The 22,010-nt window shown below is 39.4% G+C and overlaps 1 protein-coding gene across 2 annotated transcripts; it reads left to right on the forward strand.

Annotated features, from left to right (window-relative positions):
• The first annotated feature begins 3,005 nt into the window (after positions 1-3,005).
• On the forward strand, positions 3,006-21,100 carry MRPL39 (mitochondrial ribosomal protein L39). Of its 2 annotated transcripts, none has more exons than XM_032476962.1 (10): positions 3,006-3,415; positions 4,666-4,872; positions 6,659-6,798; positions 9,043-9,142; positions 10,319-10,386; positions 12,500-12,612; positions 15,108-15,173; positions 16,061-16,214; positions 18,139-18,186; positions 20,948-21,051. In XM_032476962.1, exons 1-10 carry the CDS (start codon positions 3,298-3,300, stop codon positions 20,993-20,995), a joined length of 1,062 nt encoding a protein of 353 aa, XP_032332853.1. In that variant the 5' UTR covers positions 3,006-3,297; the 3' UTR covers positions 20,996-21,051. The 2 variants fall into 2 exon arrangements, with proteins under 2 accessions (XP_032332853.1, XP_032332861.1); XM_032476970.1 differs by lacking the exon at positions 3,006-3,415 and adding an exon at positions 3,735-3,888 and having other exon boundaries at positions 20,948-21,100.
• Positions 21,101-22,010: the final 910 nt, after the last annotated feature.

Genomic DNA, 22,010 nt, shown 5'->3' on the forward strand with positions numbered 1-22,010 from the left:
GGAGGTCACTCCACATTTAAGTCCCAGGTCATCTTGTGATCTTGGGAGAGTAACGGTGCTACTGGATTCTAAGTTTCAGTGTTTAGCTTTTCTTCTTTTTTGGGGAGTCCTGGGAATTGAACCCAGGACTTCATGCGTGCTGTGCATGCTCAACGTGCACTCTACCACTGACTGAGCTACACCCACCCTCATGCTTTTCTTCCTGAAGAATTCTGTACCCTTGTTCACTGGCTCCCTGCCGAAGGCATGCATCTCCTGCCGGATGCCACTGGGCTTGGCCGTGGGACTTGGGGGTAGGGGGCTGAGAATCAGGTGGGTGTGAGCAGAAGCTCTGAAGAGCCAGTGCACTGAGTCGTCCTGTTCTCTTTCCTCTCTGCCATAGAACCGGAAGTCCTCAGTGGGGGCTGCTGCTCCAGCCTGGATTCTGGAATAACATTGCAGAGCCACAGAGGGCCTGGAGCTGCTGCCCCTCACACGCGATGTGAGCAAAACCAACTTTCGGGAGTTGTAAACAAGGGTGGTTCTTCCCCCTCAATTTTGGATTTGGAAAAAAATTGAGAATAAAGTTGAAAGAGTAGTAATCAACACTTGACTTAGCTTCACCAGTTGTTAACATTTTGCCACATTTGTTTAATTTCTCTTGCTCCCTCTCTATATTTACTGAACCATTTGAGAGTTACTTATAGGCATAATGATCCTTCACCCCTAAATATTTCAAACTTATATGCTAAGAATGAGGACTTTCTCCTCTATCACCACAATACAATGATCATATCCAAGAAGTACAACATTGATACAATAATATTATTTAGTATACATTTCATATTCAAATTTTTCTGTCATAATAATACCCTTTGTACATTTTTCCTTCTTTCTGATCCAAGATCCAAGTGAGGGTCATACCCAGGAATTAGCTGTATGTCTCTTTAGTTTCCTTTAATTTAGAGCAGTTCCCTGAACTTTTTGGGTCCATCTTTCATGAAACTGATATTTTTGAGGAGTTCAGGCCAGCTGTTTGTAGAATGTATCATATTCTAGATATATCTGAGTTTTCTTCCTCATAATTCTTTAGTTTCAGGGTCAATATTTATGGTAGGAATACTACATGGGTGATGTTTATATCACAACCAGGGGGCACACATAATGTCAGATTGTCCCGTTTTGGGTGGTGATACGTTTGCTCACTTTGTTAAGGTGGTATCCACTAGATTTCTCCATCGAAAAGTTTCTTTTATCCCTTTATGTTTTGTTAGTAATCTGTGGGGTGATATTTAGATACTATGTGAATATCCTAACCCTCAAACTTTCCCCATTGGTTTTAGCCTCCATAGGTGATCCCTTCCTGAATTAATCATTTCATTGGTAGTTGCAGTATGGTGGTTCCCCCCATCCTGTTAGTCCTACTCTGTGTATTATCTGGTGTTCTTTTGTAAAGAAGACTTCCTCTCCACTCTCTACCATCATTCATTCTGAGTATCACTATAGGCTCGTGGATTTTTAACACATCTAATGTTATCATCCTTCATCATTATTCTTTTTATTTAAACTATTCTAAATCAGTACGCTGGGAGCCCCTTCCAGCTGGATCCTGTGTCCTTGTATTATGTTTTCTTCTGTCTTTGAGTATTTTCTTGCCTTCTGGCACAGTAAGATGCTCCATACTCACCTTAGATATCTGCTGCCACAGATCTGATTTTTTTTTTTTTTTAACTTGGGAGGGAGACTGAGAGAATGAGACTAAGATTTGGGGAGAAGGTCCTTTTTTTGGAGAAAAAGGCAAGAATGGAAATTTAGGGTAAGGAAATATTTTGGTGGATTCTTGGCCAAAGCTCTACCTCAGGTAGGTTTCACAAGCTCTCAAAATCTGAATTTCCTTTCCTACAAAATGAAGATTAGTATGCATATTGTATGAGTAGGTTGTGAGAATTAATAAACCTGATAGATTGGAATGTTCAATATGTCTGGCACATGTTCAACATTTGTTGAACAACATTATCAACATTATCAACATTATCATTACTGACATCCTTGCAAACAAGTTAACTTGTGATGCTTGTGACTTCCAATTGGTACTTCCAATGCAATTTATGATTAAACTAGTTTAAATTTTATGTTCTGAGGCTTTTCTTAAAGATTGCTCTAAAATGTTCTGAAGGCAACTAGAAAAGGTTAAAAGGGGACAGACTCTAAAATGCCAGTGAAACAAAGACCAGGGATAATTGTACACAAATTTAAGGCAGAAGCAAAAGATATACACACACATCATAACAGACATCACACAAATATGTCGACGTATGTATATTTCATGTTTTGAAGTAAGATCTTAAATGAGAGGTGGCCTAGTGAAATGCAGCCTGGGTTGAAATCCAAGCTTGGATACATACACACATTTTTCATTTTATAAGTGAAGATAGCTACACTTTCCCTATGCAGTTGTTGTGAATGTAAAATTTGGGCTAAGGAGACAGGATCTATCAAGACAGCTTTTTTTTTTCCCCTCCAGTTTTATAACTGATTACCACACTGTTTAAGGTATACAGCATAATGATTGACGCATGCATATACTGCAAAATGATTACCACAATAAGTTTAGTTAACATCCATCAACCTCCTGTACTTACAAAAACAAATTTTGTTTTCCTGGGATGAAAACTTTTAGGATTTCCTCTTTTAGCAACTTTCAAATATACCATACGGCATTGTTAATTACAGTGATTATGTTTACGTTACATCCCCAGTTCTTATTTATCCTACAACTGTATGTTGGTACCCTACGACCACCTTCCCCCCAATTCCCCCACAAGAGGCAGTCTTAGGGCGGCGTTAGTTCCTTAGCCATTACCTCCACCTGGTGGCGGTGTATTTCCATTGCGAGTAAAGGAGCTGAGCGGAGGAAAAGGCCGTGGGCGGAATTTGTCAACTTACTGATTTAAGCAAAGCCAGAGCCATAAGCAACTTTGAGTAACAGCATTTCCATTCGTCACCTATGGAGGGCTCACTTCAATAGCAACAACATCCTAGTAGGACGAAGGAATCAGACACTGCGCTGGAACTTTTTGCAAGGGCACTCAGTTGAATAACGAATATATACACTGAGCGCCTACTGTGTGCCACGCTGTGTTCTGGGCACTTGGGATCCATCAATGAAAAGAGACAAAAATTCCGCCCCGGGATGTCTTCTAACATGCTCTCTATCTCTATCGTATACAAACTAACCTAGATAATTTGGAAAGCCCTCCACGGATTACAAAGTTTCCTCCAATGTCATGACGCATTTTGAGGTAGGTCCGCATCACTATGGCTAAAAAATGGAGAAGCCGGGCGCAGACCAACCGGAGAACTCACCCTTGCAAAATCGAATTAAGCCACGACCTAGAAGATGTCATCGGCGGGGCTGGCTGGGCTGACCACGAAGGTAAGAGTAACCCGAAGCCGGTTTTCCTTAATTTTTCTCTCCAGAAATATTCTTCGCGAGAAGCAAGGGCTTCGCCCAGCCGGCCGGGCTCGAACCCGCGGACGGCGGAGGGTGATGGTGCGTGACGGGCTCTTTGGGGACGCTTGTCTCCCCGCAGAGCCCTCGGGGTGGCGGACCGGCCGCCCTACCAGGGGCCCGGCACCTCTGGGTCACCCTCCCGGCTTCAGACACCGGACCTCCCACGACTGACTCTCGGCGGGGTACGAACGCGCCCCCTGGTGGCGGGCGCAGTCAGAGAGCCGGGCCCGGAACGAAACTGTCGTGCGGAACCCGGGGTGCGTGTTCGGAGTTTCCGGGGAAGAAGCCGGAAAAGGACCTGTGCGCCGCGGTTCCTGCGGCTGCGGGAGAGGACATGGCCTTGGGAGTCTGGGGGCTACGGCTCTGGCGGGCCGCCCCCGGCGGGGCTGGCCGGAGTGAGTTTCAGCCGCCGTGGGGACGGGGCGCGAGGCTTAGAGGATGGTATCTGCCCAGAATGGGCCCGAGGCGAATCCTGGCGGGGTCCCGCGGGGCTGATGGCGGAGGAGGGTCTTTAAGCCCCGGTTGTGGCGGTCGCCCCTCCCCCCTTGGGGTACAGTCTCGGGGCGCAAGTGGGACAGGGAAGGCAGGGGGGCGGCCGCGAGAGGAGCTTAGGGCGCCTCTACGAGGGAGTCCACGCCCCGGTGCAGACGTGTCCTTCTTTTCCCATTGGAACACCCGTGCATGCCTTGCCTAATGCTCTGATTTGGGGTTTGGAAAATAAACTCAGCGTTTCTTGCTCTAAATATGGATGATTTTGGCGTGGGACCTCTAGTTATTGGAGCTTTCTTGTCCCCAAGACTTTTTCAAAACTACAGCTTTGCTCACTTTCCCAATGACTGGGCTGGTTTTGACTTCACTTTCTGGTTACTGTTTGCTCCTTATTGTAAAGCTCAGATGGGAAGACGACTGAGGAAACTGGTGGGAAATGGAGATCTAACGGTAAAGAGTACAGCTCGGATAAAGGCGCGGATCTGGGCAGGCTTTGGGTTCCCTCTGTTAGCGTTTTAATTATTAATATTAGGAGTTTAAGTTTACCTCTGAGCTTATTTTGGCGAACGGCGTTTAAAATTCCCTTGCCTCCTATATTCTTTCCCTGATGTAGGAGTGGAGCGGGGTGAGGCAGGATGTTACTGATTTGGTCAGCTTTCGTATTTATTGTAACTTCTACACAGGACTTATAGCAACATCACCAGCTTCTCAGCTGTCACCGACAGAACTGATAGAAATGCAGAATGACCTCTTTAATAAAGAGAAAAACAGACAGCTGTCATTAACTCCCCGAACTGAGAAGATTGAAGTTAAACACGTTGGGAAAACTGACCCGGGCACTGTCTTTGTGATGAATAAAAACATTTCAACTCCGTATAGCTGTGCGATGCGTAAGTAACGAATCAGGATGCGTTCTGCCGATTAAACTAGGGGAAGGAACTGGTGCAGAGGAGACAAGATGCTGTAATTGCTCCCTGAACTTCCCGGAAATTTTCCTTTATCTAGCATCTTACTACTGTCGGCTTAGCTGTTGAGGGTGCTGTGGGTCTTGCAAAGTTGGTGGTGTAATGCCGAGTTTGTCCTGGCGCTTGCTTGAATCTGGTTGAGTTTAGACTGCTGTAATTGCTCCCGGCAGAAGAAGGCAGACCTGAATGCATTGTTACCAGTGTGGTTGCCCCTTGTAGACAGCACACTTTTAAGTAAAATGACTCATGAAGGTCTCTTTAAAGGATTTGAGGATAGAGGGACTGCCCTGTCCTCAGATGACTAGCTTTTTTTGTCTTCTTTTCCTTTTCTGCTCTTTACAGCCTAACTTGTCTTTTATAAACTTACCACTTACCTCTTTGTTGTGTGTGTGGTTTTTTTAACATGTACATGTAAATGTAATAGATCTGTGAGTGAAAATAGGCATGGGGTGAATGGGGGGTAAAAATATTTGTTGTGCTCATTTCTTAAGGGAGATAACACTGCCTTGTGTGTGATTTGGCGTGAAAATGAAGGGAACAGGGCCTCTCTATTATTTTTGGGAAAAAATGCTTTTGTAGTAGCTTTGATAGAACTGGTAATGTTTAAATTCTGAAAGAACAAAAAACAGATATGTACACCTATGTGCTCGCTCATGTGTGATTAGCTGCATTGTTTAAACTTTTGGAAAACTCAGTGAGGATTCCATTTAAGTAATTAACTTGAGTTGAAAACTTATTCTGGTCTACGGAGTGTATATTTTCCATGTTCCTTCACTTTGGCACTTGAATTAGTATTTATGATAACTGCTTACTCGTTTGGCAAGCATTTCTTGAACCTCTGCTGTAGGATGGGCATTAGGATTACAGAGGAGGCTAAGACAAAGCTCAGGCCCTTAAGGGGTTTTACACACATCACGTGCAGAGACGAAGCCCCTGAACCCCCTCAGCAAAGCCCCTGCCCTCAGACTTGCTTGTCATTCCTGCCGTCAGTCTTTCAGTAAACTTCGATTGAGTACCTGTTATATTTCAGGCCTGGTGCTGGGCTCTGGATATACTGGGGAGTGAGCAAAGGTAGGCATGATCCTTGCCTTATGGGAGTTATTTAGACTCTAGTTTGACCGCTTGTGTGAGTAGCTGTGTACTCAAAAAACATCTAATCAGTGTTGGAGTTGCATTCTGGAGTCATGTAACAGGCCAGAGTTGATTGGCTTGTAATTAAAAACTGTAGTATTAACTTGAAGAGTCCATGTAGGGAAGTGAGAGATGATTTGGGAGCAAGACCCCAAACCTATTTAAAATGAATTTTGTATTGATGTATGCTTATATATTTTCCTTCTAAGTTGTGTGTGCCTGTTTCCAAATATATCCATGATGCTGCTTTCTGAATATTTATGTGTAGCTCTTGGAAAATTGTCTTATTGCTTAATAATTAGATTAGACTTAATTAATTAATTAATTTCAGATTAGACTTAGCTTTAATGATTTTTGTAAATGGTTCATTTGGGTAATTTTATTAATAATTAACAATACATTGGGTGTGTTGGGAATTATTTTCTTATTGGCTACAGATATTTTTTTTCTCCAAAAAAAAAAAGATGGCTTGTAGAATCTTGCCTTTCTATTATTTTATATCTTAATGTAGCACTTAAACATGTAACTTTTCACTTGGATTTTGTTAGATTTAGGTCTTCAATCTATTTTATATTCCTAGATTTAAGCGAGTGGTACTGCAGGAAGTCCATTCTGGCTCTTGTGGATGGACAGCCTTGGGACATGTATAAGCCTTTGACCAAGTCCTGTGAAATTAAATTTCTTACTTTCAAAGATCAAGATCCAGGAGAAGTAAATAAGGTATTTCTGCCTGTATGTTCTCTTGTCATGCACTTCCCCCACCCTTGCCCTCCAAGTTTTTCTCTTCTCTTTTCTATTAAAATCTGTTTTCTATGGATTATGAAATATACATGTATGGTCAAGGTCAAAGGTTGTCCTATACTAGTTAATCAGGGTTTTACTTGGTGGATTAGGCATTTTCATAATTCAGAAATTCTCAGTGGCATTCATATCTCTGTATTTTGGCATTCATATCTCTGTATTTTGTTTTGAGAAAACTATATGACATGTCTTTTACATTCGTATCTTTGTTCAGTTTACCTTTATTCATCACCCTGTATATTGAGGTCATTTCATTCCCACTGCTACTGCTTGAATTCAGCCTTTGACCATCTTCTCTGGCTCATTTCAATAACTTTGTAGCTCTTTTTCCTCCTCTTCTTTCCCCACCCGCTTTTAAAATATACTAAAGTCTTTAATAGTCCTATAAGAGTGTTGTTAAACGGTATGACTAAGGGTCATATCACTTGTCCCTGAAGAACTTGCCTACCTGATAACTGTTCGTATAACTTTCCCAGCCCCACGTGGATACTTTTCTGACCCCAGCTGGTCTCTGTAGCTTCACCTTCACTGCATCTTTGCACTTGCTGTTTGCTCCAGCCACACTAGGGGACTTGGTCACTAATGGTTTCTGCCACGTTGTCCTCCTGGCTTTTGTTGCTGCTCTTCTTTCAACTCTTTCCTCCCTATTAAAATCCTGTTAAAATCTTTTATAGTTCAATTAAAATGCCACCTGCTCTGTGGAACCTTCTCAGTTTCTTCTTGACAGAGTGAATTGCTCTTTTCTTCAGGGCCTCACAATGCTTGGCTAGTATCTCTTCATAGGGTATTTTAATTTTGCCTTGTAATATGAACTGTGAAATGCAATGGATTCTTGGCTCTGTGAAGACAGGGATAATGTCCCCTATGGGACTTTGTCCTTGACTTATGTGCAGTAGGTGTTTAATAAATACGTGTTGAAATGAAATACTTAAAGAAGAAAATGATGGACGTAGTAATAACTAACACTGAACATGTGTTATGTCTCAGGCACTGTTTTAGGTGATTCGTGGGTATTAGCTTATTTAATCCTCAAAAAATTCCATAAAAAGGTGCTGTTATCCCCATTTTACAGGTAAATAAACTGAGGCAAAGAGAGGTTCAGAAGCTTAACCAAGGTTACCAGTTTAGGAAGTGGTTGAGCCTGGATTTAACTTAGGCATTTTGACTGTTCAATAGACATTTAAAGCAATAAAGTGGGGAGGATATAGCTCAGTGGTAGAGTGTGCCTATCATGCACGAGGTCCTGGGTTCAGTCCCCAGTACCTCCAATAAAACAAACAAACAAACAAACAAACAAACAAACCTAATTACCCCTCGCCCCCAAAGCTTTAAAAAAAAAAAAAAGACTAAAACCAGTTAAGTCAGATAGAGGAAGAAGTGCATTTTGCTGTTGGCCTTCAAGGCCTGGGTTTGTATTTATTTTGAGTGTATTTGTGTGGTTGTATAGAACACATTCTGGAATAGTCTCGGCCACATACAACCAAGCCAGCCCACTCTTGTCCTTGGATGTGGAAAAGAGCTTAGGAAATTCAAGTGCCCAGTTGTAGCAGTGCCAGTACTGGCATAAGGTGGGCAGCTGTGGGTCAGGACTTGTGTTTCTCTTTACAACTCTGAGAAGGTCATTGCGAGGATACACGTATTAGGTGTGTGTGCCCATGGATCGAAATATGCTAGTGAGAGGAAAGCCCACTTAATATAAACATGAGTAACTTGAGTGATGTGTTATGTGCTGTTAGGTATAGGATAGGAGTCATAAACAATTACTAAAAGTTGGGTTATCCCTCCATGTCTATATATGATACAAACAGGTACAGATTAGTATGTTTATTTCACTTTAGCACAACTTTGTTAACAAGTTAACTTTCTTCTGAGTTAAAAATAAAATTCCTGCCAGATAGTAAAACGTTTTATTGGTTGATAAACATTATAGTGTCTGATGTCTTACACAGACATCGCTAACTATGAAGTTGGTGCTTTGTTCTTTTGTGGGTTTTGCTTGGTAGAGGCAGTGTCATGGCCTGGTGGTAACTATTGCTACATGCTGAGGATGGATAGATATTTGAGAAATAGTTCCTAAGTCAAAAGTCAACCTAAAATTTAATATTGAAGAAAAGTTAGTGCATTTTAGTATGTACTATGTTTGTGTGTGTTTTACTTTTCTAGGCTTACTGGCGTTCTTGTGCCATGTTGATGGGCTGTGTAATAGAGAGGGCATTCAAAGATGGATATGTGGTCAGTTTGGTCAGAGCTCCAGAAGTTCCTGGTAATGTACATATACAAAATGTATATATATATGTATATAAACACACGTATATGCATACTTTACTATGTGTGTGTGTGTATATACTTTTCATAATCTGAATCTCTTGGTACCCATTTTTGATATTGTATAGAGTTCACTTCTAATTTTATCTAATATAAATTACTATCATATATAAATTTATTTATAATAGGTAGCAAAATTCATTGTATTTAATTATTGAAGGCCAATTATTAACATTATTAACATAATAGTGGGAGGGTATAGCTCAGTGGTAGAGTGTGTGTTTAGCATGCACAGGGTCCTGGGTTCAATCCCCAGTACCTCCATTAAAAGGAAAAACAAAAACCTAATTACCACTCCCCTCACCCCCCACCAAAACATAGTAGAATTAGGGGAGAATGTTTCTTTTGAATGTGAATTTCATGTAATTATATTATCTCAGTGTATATTTCTTACCACGTTAAGCATTTATTTCCAAGTGGAATGTGTGGAGGAGGAGGAGGCATGATATAAATAGGTTTTCTATGGAAAATCTTTCTGTGGAAAGCTGTGTTTAGGTGGTACCGTTTCACCAGGAATGACCGTGACTCTGGAGAGGGACACCATTTTGGGAAGATGTAAGAAGTCCACATTCTTTGTAATTTTCCTAAAACCAAGATTTTAAAACATATGTGTGGTAGGATCATGTTTGCATTTTTCTTTAAAAACATAGAAGTATTTCACAATACACCAGGAGTATTTCATTTGACAGTAAATGATTCCAAGGAGAATGAAACAAACAGACAAAAAAATGAAGAAATTTAGAAGATATTAAAAAAGAAAACATTTCATGTCCATTTAGTCATTCATTTACTTATTAAATATCTTATTCTTTAGGAATTTTTATGTCTAGTAACTATTTAAAATCTCTGTAGTTATAATATTCCTGAAAAAAATGTGAATGTTTAAAAAATACTGGTGATGGGTTAACACAAAGGTGAGTTAATTTCATGGGTGAGGGGAAGGTTGGTAGAGCTCTGACAGGCAGCTGAGATAAGGGTAACAAGTTTTATAATTTGTAGAGTTGGGAGAAATTGCTAACCCTTTGTTTTATGGTCTAAATATTTATTTGTTGCAAATCAGTAACTTTTTACCCAAACAGGTTTGACTTTGCTTTTTATTTATTTGGATTTGCAGTGATGGCTGGAGCCTTCTGCTATGATGTAGTTTTGGATAAGAGACTTGATGAGTGGACGCCAACGAAAGTAAGTGTACTCTTTGGGGTCTCAATTTTGGGGTCTATGCCTTTCTTTGTTAGAATGATTCCTGTGTTAGCATTGCTGAACAGTACTGAATGTTGAAGATGTTTAAAAGAATGAGTCAATCTGTCTGTCTGTCTACTTACCTGTCTGTTTGTATTGCTGCTTTTTCAGTCGATTTAAGACAGACATATGACTGAGAGTACTCACAACAGTGTGGTGCTCAGAGTATAAAATACAGGAGCTTAGCTATCCTGGTTGCTGTGGTGATGGGAGGCCTAGACCCTTACCTACTTAGATCCCTAGAGCACAATTTAAAACCACTGCCCTAAACCTTTTTAGTCTGTTGTGTACTGAGATATTCCTATAAACAAAGGTTACATTGAGAGTGGTGGGGGTGAGTTAAAGAATCAGCCTTTGCTAACCCAAGTGGCAGCAAACAACTCGATTCTTCCCAAATGGTCTGCCTTTGTAACGAGGGTGCTCCCTGTTGGCTGAGACTTGGGTGGCAGTAGGAGTCTGGCTAATAAAGAGGTTCTGGATCAGGTGCTGTGTAGGTGGAGGGTGCTGACGGCTTTCAGAAGTTAGGCCGAGAGACTTAGTTATGATTGGGGAGAAGAGGCAAATGCCTAATTCTTAATTAAGCGAAACTGTATGTCCTGTAGTTTGGAAGCCTGGAGATCCGAAAGGGGAGGCAGTATAGCATCATTACCATTTTATCAGTTCCACTGTGTACATTTTTTTTCACATTTTACTATCTCTGAAAATAAATGTGTCTTACAGTACTTAGCATCTTATGATTATAATTGGTAGTGTTTTTTCTTTGAGGTGCATCTTAGGTTCAGTGAAATATTGTGCCCTTTGCTTCCTAAAAGCAAAAATTTTGGATTCAAGCAGATCCAATTTTAAATTCTGGCTTTGAAAGTTATTTCTTGTATAATCCTGCCCATATTGCTCAATATCAAGAAGGAGAGAGGAGGGAAACGGGAAGGAAGGAAGAAAGGGAGGGAGAGAGGGAAGAGGTATGGGGAGAGGTAGGGAGAGGGGTCAGGGAAGAGGCTGGAATGTTTTCTTCATGATCTCTGGACAATATAATTGCTTTTTTCCCCCAAGTCTGTCAAGATTCTTTCTTTATTGGGAAAGTTAAATAAAAACTAATGATCAAGATTTAACTCTCACTGTCTATAAAAGTTGCTGCCTCCTTTTCTGTTTTTTAAAGATAAAACTTTAAAAAAAAATGTACTGGTTAATTACAGTCACCATGGGGCTGGGTGGGAGACTTAGAGAAAGTAGGGGAGAGTTACATTCACGTAACAGCTCTCTTAAACCATGAATGTGGACTTGTTACACAGTAAATTATCCCTGTAACATTGGAGACAGTCATTTCATGCAATCTACTGGAAGTTACAGAAATAATTTTATTACAAAAATTATTTGTGTAATAGTGCTTGATCTTTTCTGTATTATAATGTGAAAACTCAATTAGAGTTTTTGTAAAAAATCTCATAAACATTGTTACCGTGTATTAATCATTTTAATTGTGTAAAGTTGACATTTTTACTAAATGGAAATTTCTAATACTGGATTTATGTACATACTGGGCAGGGCCTGTGATGACATTACATTTCCTAGTGAAATTTCCATTACATTTCCATTACATTTCTGAAGCACATAAATAATTTTTTCCTTCTGCATTTATTTTAAAAGCTTAGTTTTACTCATAGTGTTAACAGGTTTTTGTATCTTACTGTTTATTAGCATTTCTTCTTGTTACATCATCATTTTAATAAACATTTATAAGACTGTATAATTTGAATAAAATGTTTACTTAAATTTCTTTGTAGGATTGTCCTTACTTATTAGTAATACAAGCTGATATTTAATTACAAGTTAATTACAAGTTTCAGAATTTGTAGAGTTGGGAGAAGTTGCTAATCCTACATTTTACGGTTCAGATATTTAATTGTTGCAAATTAGTGCCTTCTTTCCTAACAAATTTGCTTTTACTTTTTGTTGCAGTTAGATTTATAATAGTAAGCATACAATTTTATTTTATCTGACTTATAGAGAGATGTTTTTAAGTAAATTGTTGCAAAAGGTTAATACTTTCATTTTTAAGGAGAACCTACGTTCCTTCACAAAAGATGCTCATGCTTTAATTTGTAAAGATCTTCCATTTGAAACTCTGGAAGTTGAAGCAAAAGTGGCATTAGAAATATTTCAACACAACAAGTAAGTGTTGGCTTCCTTTAAAAAAAAAAATTAAACCTTCCAAAGTTGTATGTAATGGAGAAAATTTAGCTCTTAAAAATTTTTATATTTGATGGATGTAGGACACCTTTTAATTTTTACTTCTAAGATCTCTTTTTCTGCACTAGCCTAATTACTTTTGTTCATCCCATCATTTATTTCACAACGGGAAAATGTCCCCCACCCCACCTCTGATAATTTTCTTACTTTGTTTTATTTCTCTTTTTCTTTGTCCTCTTTATATCACTATAGTGGTATGTTTCCTTTTTTCCCTTCCATTGTGAAGTGATAGCATCTGTTAGGGAACAGTATTATTTTGAATTTAAATTTAGATTTATTTAAACTGTATTGCAGCCTTTCCTTCCCATCTTTCCACTCTTCAAATGAAAAGGGTAAGAGAGAAAATACCAGCTGTTTGGAGGGAGCCAACAGCTGCAGTAAAAGTTCATGCAGCCAGGTCTTAGTCTTCTGTGTGGGAATTATCCATGTGACGAATTTTCTTTGCCAACATTTTGAATCCTACCTGGCTTCTCAATTCCCTTTCTCACTCAGAAAATTTCCAATTTATTTTCTACCAATCGTGAGAACATAAACTAAATTTTAATATTAATCTAATTGAAATTAGAATTAATTAGAAAGCAAAATCTGTGTTGCAAAAAAAAATAAAAATAACATAGATACTAGAGTTTCACACCAAAGTATGCACCTGCAGATTGTTAAAGGTCATGGATTGGAATTTCTTTAGGTAATTATAAATTGAGGCACAAATTCTCATGAGGCTGGTTTATAATACTTAGCATATCCAGTGTTCTTAGAAAGCAGCAGGAATATACTGAACTAGAGTACAAATAGTTCTTTACAACCCAAAATTACCATTAATTCTATAAGAAAATTCCTTGAATTGTTGGAACATATCAGGTCACCTCCCCTGCCAAAATTCTAGAGCCATGTTTGTCTAACAGAAATATAAGGTGAAGTTGTCTGTAAATTTTCTAGTAGCTACATTAAAAAAAAATTCAAAATAAAGGTGAGTTAATTTTAATAGTACATTTTTATTTAAACAATGTATTTGAATCGTTATTTCAACATATGATCAACATTAAAGAAGTAGTGATTTTTTAATTCCATTTTTCTTACTAAGTCTTCAGGGTCTGGGCTGCATTTTACACTTAGGCGCGCTTCAGTCAGGGCTGGCTACGTCTGTGTCCGCAGCTGCCGTTCTGGACAGACTCTAGGCTTTCCCTCCACGCACACTCAGAGTTCCCTTTGGACTTTGGTGACTTTAACTGAATGTGTAAAGGGAAGTAGGGGATCATTTGGAGGCAAGTTTGAGGGGACAGAGTTTTGGATGGTTGAAGGTGGATTGGTGATAAGGCCTGTCTGCTGCAGGGGGAACTTTCAGTGGCTTTGGCTCCCAGGGGACAGGAGCATCTCTTAAGGGTGGATCAAGAGGAACAATTATTGAAAGGATTGGCTCTCTCAGTAATGCATGGGGGCCCTGGCAGAGGGTATGGCAGGGGGTGGATATTTTTGCATAAACTAGTGCTTTCCAACCTCGCCACAAACACGTGTAGTATTTGTTTAGTATTCGGGGGTACACAGGCAAGGCTCTTAATAGTGAGTGGTAACGTCTTGATGAGAGCCAGTGCTGTGCAGTTCCAGCTGTGCTGTTAGCTGTGCTGACAGAACTGAGTGGATCTGAGAGACATGTAGTTAGTAGGCTTGATGTGACTTGGTAATGAATTGGATGGAGGGAGTGCGGTGGGGGAAACAGGAGTCAGGGACATCTCTGAAGTTTGTCACTTGGACATGTGGGTGGTTGGTTGGTGGTGTCATTTATTAAGCTAGGAAATTCAGAAATAGTAAGTTTGGTGAGGAAGGAGAAGTTAAGGTTTTGTTCATTTTGAAAAATTTGGGTGTGTCAGGTGCTTGTGGAACACCCCAGTGGATGTCCAGGAGTGTCTTGGACGTACAATCTGGGACTCAGAAGAGCTGTGTGGATTAGAAGCAGAGGGGTGGATGATATAAAAGCATAAGTGGTAATTAAAGCTGAGCAAATCAAGGAGCTAGCCCAGAGAGGAGGCTTAGAGTGAAAAGAGCCTAGGGACAGAATCCTTGACAGGCAGAGAAAGAAAAGGGTGGCCAGATAGTCAAAATAACAAGCAGGAGGGAATGCCACAGAAGCCGGTAGAAAAGAACACTGAGCAGGGAAGGTGAGCAGTGGGAATGAGGACCAAAAAGTGTCCACTGAGTTGGCAACAAGGAGGTGTGTGGGGAGAATGTTTTGGTGGAGCTGTGAGGCTGTGACCAGATTGAAGGAGATGAGGCAAGAATGGGAGGTGAGGAAGGGGAGGCTCCAAGGGTAAACCCCACTTTCAAAAACTATGGCTGAAGAGGAGCAGAAGGAGGGGGGTGGCTTTAAACACCTTTTTGTATATTTAGAATGAAAACTTTTTTTTTTCTTTGCTGCCTTTTAGGTACAAATTAGATTTCATAGAAGAGAAGGCATCTCAGAACCCTGAGAGAATAGTCAAACTATGCAGGTAAGTAAAAATTTAAAAATTGGCTGCTATGCTAATTTATAGGAAGGTTTAGTGTATGGCTGAAAAAGAGGGATTTGTTCCTTAATTTGTTATTTTTATTACTCTATTTTCTGTTGGTTTGTTCCGTGTGTGATATGGTGGTAATTGGAAGCTTCATGTCATCTTCAGGAACAGTTGTGGTTTCTGTTCCTCATTTTATTGTTTGTTATTTTTATTTCTACATTTTAAGAGCTGGAAACCATTGTTTAAAAATGTGATTTTTTTTTTAAGAGTTAATACTGAGATTGGGCAAAATAGTCATTGTTATGAATTGAACACAATTCATAGCTATATAGAAATATGAATACTGACTAGTTACTGCTTATTTTACACATCAATAAGCTTTGTCAGTCAGAATGTGCTTTCTGTCATGGGAATGAGAGAGGTAAGACAGTGTATTATGCAAAAATGACTTCATGGCCTGTATCTGTTTTCTCAACCTTATATTTTCTTGACTCAGACCTAACTTTTTTACCCTAGAAAGCTGCAATTTGGACACAATCTGTTCCACATGCTAAATTCTGAACTGTATTGAAATTAATTATTGTAAGGTTATAAGTTACCAGTTCTAGACATTTGATCCACTTGATAGCATATGTCCAGTGATCCTAAAAATCTTTAAAATTATATCAATGTTAATTAAGAAAAAGGTTCACTGACTTTAATTTTCAAAATTTGAGTCTCTTAACCTGAGATGGTTATGTCAAGGGCTATTAGAGATTGAATTGATCCACATAAATAGATTGTTCTTGATTAGGGATATAGTGGCAAAGAGAATGAATGGATTTATTTTTAATTATTGTAGTGATTTGATTTTGCGGTTTCATTTATTTTTAAAATCGAATCAGATTTGGTGACTTCATTGATGTGAGTGAGGGCCCTCTTATTCCAAGAACGAGTGTTTGTTTCCAGTATGAAGTATCAGCGGTTCACAATCTTCAAGCCACCCAGCCGAGTCTTGTACGAAGATTCCAGGGTCTGTCTTTACCCGTGCACTTGAGAGTGAGTAAAGCTTAGTGTTTCACGTCGTTCCGTTGGACGGTGGGTGTGATTCTGATTCTTGGTTTTTATACCAATTTGAAGGACACACATTTTAATTTTCACTCACTTGTGTAGCACTGATCTTTTGAAAACTCAGGTTTATGGTTAAAAAATAATTTTATACGGGATATAAACAGATAATTTAGAAAAGAAATATTAGTTGAGAAAGTCAAATCCAATTGAAGTAGTATTTTTAATGTTTAGTCTAGAGGAGGGTGTGGTAAGGAGTAGAGCCCATACTGAGAGGACTTTCTGGAATGCCTTTTGGCCTTACATTTGGCATGTTCTTCTCCCTAATTTTGAGGATCTGTTCCATTTATTCCATATCATTTTCAGTATTGTTCCCATTCCATGCTAACCCTTTTCTTTTTAAAATTACACTTCTGATTTTTGAAACAACTGTAGATTTACATGTAGTCATAAGAAGTAATACAGAGAGATCCCTAGTACCTTTACCCAGTTTCTCCAATGGTAACATCTTGCAAAGTTGTAGTACAGCATCACAGCCAGAGCGTGGACGCTGACACAGTGAGCACACAGGGCAGTTCCTTCCCCTCATGTTGGCCTTTTATAGCCACAGCCACTCGCACCCACTCCCCTCTGCCCACCTCCGCCTCCTTGCTTCTGGCAACTGCTAATCTGTTCTCCATTCCTATAATTTTGTTATTTGAAGAATGTCATATGAATGGGATCACTCACTACTGTAATCTTTTGGGACTGGCTTTTTTCATTCAGCATAATTCTCTGGAGATTCTTCCAGGTTGTTGCAAGTATCCATATATGCGTGGTTCGTTCTTACTGCTGAGTGGTGTTCCTTGGTGTGTTGGTACTCCGCGTGGATGTACCAGTTTCATTTGTTCATTCCTTTGTGGAGGGTATTTGGGTTGTTTCTGGCTATTTTGAATAAAGCTACTAGAAATAAAACTGCTATGAACATTGATGTATTGGTTATTGTGAATATATGTTTTTAGTTTGTTGGGATAAATTCCTCTGCCCCAAACTTTCCGATGGCTTCTCATCAACAAATGCCAACCCTTCACTCAGTCTCACAGAGCCCTACGTTATCTGATGTCATCTCTGACTCACCACTTTCTCCATCACCCATAATATTATCCACTCACACCTTAAAGTCTCCCAGCAGCTGTTCGTCCTGCCTGAGCCAGGTGTGATTTTCCCTTTAAACATACCGCTGCTCTTTCTCCAGAGGGGTGGCGTGTACGTATTTAGTAATTTTACCTTTTATCATAGATTTTAGCAGCTCATCCAGTGTAAAATAGTCCCAGACCCTTCAGCTGACTTGGTAACGTTAATGTGATTACTGTGCACTCTGCACAGTTTTCATGCGTGCGTTCTGATAATCCTCTGCTACGTGAGATTGTTAAGGATTAAGGAAATTGGTTGTATAATTTTACTATTGCCTTCATTAGTTTTTACTTGTTCTTTAAGGTAATTTACTAAATCCTCTAGGTTGTTTGTTTTCAGTATGAGATATCACAATTGGTTCTTAATGACCCTTTCCTTGCAATTGTTTATGATTTGAAGAATGACCTCTAGAATGTTGAAATTGGCTGTTTAAAGAAAGAACTGCAGGAAAGTGGGGCATATTTTTGCTTCTCCTTAGAAAGAAGGCTTTCTATGGCAGTAGTGATTAAGAAGCACATAGAGGAAGAATGGCATTCTCAGTCCTTAAGTCTTTTTGTCTTAAATGTAAAACAGCAGCTGTTCTGCAAAGTACATACCTTTTTTCCCGATTCGAACTCTTAGCCTCATTAATCTGCCTAACTTTTTATATATTTGCTTTGTTTAAAACCTATATGAAGACTTAGCCTCTTTTATTGTAACTTTATGGCTTTATTTAATTCATAATAAATCTTGTCTTTTCAAGGCACATTTTACAGTATGGAATAAGCTATTGGAAAGATCTCGGAAAATGGTAAGTATTTTTGACAGCACGTGAGTACACTTCTATGAAGAAATTTTCTTTGAAATTAAGCAACAGCCCACCACCACCACAGCAAAATAATAAAAGAGAAAAGAAGGAGAAAGAAAGAAAAAAGTAATGAGCTGTGTCAGTAGCTAACGCAGTATTGTGGTTGTTGACCTCGTTAGTGCTTTGGCAAAAGAAGACTTGTTATTTGGCAATTCTCTTTGTTTTTATTTGTTAACATCATGGGAATGATACTGTAGAACTTGAAGGGTAATAAGGATGTTACTGTGTAGTAGTAGTCATTGTCAATGGTTTTAATGGTGTTACTTAGGTCTTCACAACTTTTTTGTAAACTTAATGAACGTTTAAAGATTTGCCAGATTTGTTTTAAAGCTGCCTTGACAGTTGACATATTAAATGTGCAAATGTCCTGGAAAACCAAATCTGAATGCTTGTGTCACTACAGTTTATTCTGGGTCGTTAGCATTTAGATTTCACAAATAGAATGATTGGATTTCTTGACCACAACTATCCCTACTCACTGTTTCATAAACTGAGTGTTCAGCTCCTACTTACATTATCTGATGGCTGTCCTGTGTAACCTGGCCTCATGAACCCTTCCTCGTTACCCGGATTTTCCACTCTAGTCAAGCTTTCAAGCACACATCAAACTTACTTTCTTGTGCTTTTTAGTTAGTTAGTTGACAAATCTGTCATCTCACAGAGTTACGATTTTTTTTATGGTGAGAACTTAAACAATCCACTTTCTTAGCAACTCTCAAATACACAGTACAGTATTGTTAACTCAAACTTGTTTACCGGTTTGTTTCTTTCTTCATGACAGTTCTGTCAAGACCCTATTTCCCGCCTTCCTCCCGTCTTTTACACCCTACTCGTTCTTCAGTGCCATGCTCAGGTCTCACCTTCTCCATGAAGCTTTCTCAGAGTAATCTCTGAGCAAATAATCCATTCCTACAATTTCCACTTGATTACACACGTCCTCATATTGTTCTCTGTCTTTGCTAGTACCTCTGCATTCAGTGTGTGAACCCACTCTGGATTTGTTGCACATGTGTGATGCCAAAGTTGGAACCCAGTATTTGATACTTGGGAATATTTATCGATTATTTTGCACGATGGTGTATAAACCTAGTCCTTATTAACGACTTTACAGATAGAATTTACTTTTTAGGCACTTAGCCATAATATCTTGTGTAAAGGTTATGTAATTCTCTTTCATGAAAAGAAAGTTTTTTTGAATAGATGGAATCCAACTTTGTCTCTTTGGTTGGTCATAATGACTATTTTAGATTAAGAGATTAGAGAATAAATGCGTATTTAAGAAATGAAGAAAAATAGGGGAGACAGTAACCTAGAGTATTTAGTGGAAATCAGTGAGTAGCTGTTTCTGCAGCATTTATTCTGGTTTAGTTTTCTTCTTCCACTCTTCATTTTGCTTGTCCAAAGGGAGTAGGTTAAGCATATGGTTGGTTCATTGGTTCAACTACATTGACTTATTGAGTGTTTGTTACATGCCAGGAACCATAATATAGTGCTGAACAGAACTGACTTGCTGCCTCAAGGAAGTTACTTGAACAGGATAACTAGACTTACAAACAGACAATTCAGGGGGACAAGTGGGGCTCTGGCATAAGAAGAGAAGGACCCAAGCCAGGCTGAGGGGTTGGTTAAGGAAGGTCCCCAAGAATTGGTATTTCTTAAGCTGGTTTTAAAAGGTGAATAAAAGTGGTCCAGGCAGATCATTTGCTTGGGATTGAGTTTATCTCAGAGGAAGCTACTTGCCTAAAAGTCATGGAGGAATAGAGAGCATAGCCAGAGTAAGATGAATTTGGATGTATAGATGTCCTGATGAGTGAAGGGTAGGTGATGAGTCCAGATATGTTTGCTGGAAATGGAATATGAGGGTCTTGTTTTCCATGACATGGAGCTTACATTCCCTTCCTGGAGGAGATTGGAGGTAACTGAAGACTTTGAACAAGGATGTGACCTATTGGTAAACTAGTCCTGCTTAGAAACTCATCCTGGGTGCAGCACGGAAGATAGCTGTGACTTGAGCCAGCAGTCCTGTAAGGGGTGGCAGAGGGCAGGATCCTGCCGTTCAGGCACGGTTGTGGAAATGGCCGTGAAGGCTCCTTCGGTGGGGTTAATGGAGCTGGTGATTAAACAGGCAGTAAGAGAGCTGTGGTTCCCTCATGCCAGGCTTGGACATCGGGGCAGAGCCCTTCACTGAAGTAGATCGTGTGGGAAGTGGGGCAGGCTAGGAGGAGACGAAGGATACAGTTTAGCTCTGTTTGATATGTCTGAGTGACATAGAAGAGAAATATGAACATACAGATAGTCTGTTTCTACTAAACCTGCAATATACTATGTTCAAATGGAATTACTAATTTTTTCAACAAAATAGATTGATTTAAAATATCTTGTGGGAGCATTGCTGATACTCTTCTTATACTAATGACTTCACCTCATAGATAGAAAGTAAAATGACTGATTTGAGAAGTCTACATATATGCTTCATATTACATTTCAAATGGAATTGTTGTATTTTACTTGGTAATTTATATTGGGAACTTGGCTGTGTAAGTTTTCTTCTCTTTAACTTATTTAAGTTTCTATAATAATTGCTATTGAAGGAGAAAGACAAAGGGTCACTATAGGAGAAGGACCGTGGAATGATTTTAAATGATGGGTGGAGGGTAAAACTAACATGTTTATTAGAAAAGTAAAGCTACTTATGTTTTCACAGGTAACTGAAGATCAAAGTAAGCCTGCAGAGGGAAGTGCAACTACGTAATAACTCTCTCTGACTTAAATATGTATAGTAAATTAAAATAAAAGTTTTCTATGTGATGTTTGTGCGTGCTTATAAAGATTATCGTTTTCTGCCTTAAGATTTACACTGATGTTTACTTTTTTCTTTCTCTAAAGGATAAAACAACCATGTTCACAGTAACAATTTTACATAGAAACAACCCTGTCCACCCTTACTCCCCAGGTGTAAAACTTCGACATGTTTTCTTCTTTCAGTCCTTTTTTCTACATGTATAAACATATATGTACAAATGCAAATGTAATCTTCAAAAAACATAAATAGGATCATACTAGTATCCATTTTTTGCTATTTTGAACAGTAGGGTAGTAAACACCCTTGTGCAAAATGGCAAGTGTTTTGTAGGTAGATAGATAAACTATTTACTGAGTTAGCTGAGTATTTCCTGTATACTGGCCATTGTGCTAAGCTTTTCATGTGGAATCTCTTATATAATCCTGACGACAACCTGTTGAGAAGGTGAGTCCCTTTTGTAAATGAGGAAACTGGAGAACATAGAACTGGCGAGTAGCAAAGCCAGAATTTGGACCCAGGTAATTTCACTCTCATGCCCTTCGGTACTACACACTGCCTCTCCTGTGAGTAGTTTTGTAGGAATAGATTTCTGGTAGTGGAATTCTTGACAGATGCTGCCAGAACCTAGCCTGCAGAAGGGTTTGTCAGATGGCCATCCCAACAACAGTGTCTGAGGGCGCCGGCTTCCCCTGCCTTGGGCAAGTCTTGATTATCAGGCTTTAAAATGATTTTGCCAAAAAAGTTCTTCCCGTTCCAGGTTGAACCCCTTGCCTTCCGAGCTGGGTGCGTAGGTTTCATCCAGAGATCTTCTTTCTTCCCTGGGTGGGATCTCCTTCTTCCTGGAGTCCAGTCTCCCTGTTCCTGGTGCACAGCTTTCTCAGTGTGCTGGGGTCCATAGTGAGTTCTGCCCAAAGAAAAACCTCTAGGAGGTGAGCCCTTGCATGGCTGAAGTGGCTTTGTTTTA

The sequence above is a fragment of the Camelus ferus genome, chromosome 1, assembly GCF_009834535.1.
Source record: "Camelus ferus isolate YT-003-E chromosome 1, BCGSAC_Cfer_1.0, whole genome shotgun sequence".
Lineage (NCBI taxonomy): Eukaryota > Metazoa > Chordata > Mammalia > Artiodactyla > Camelidae > Camelus > Camelus ferus.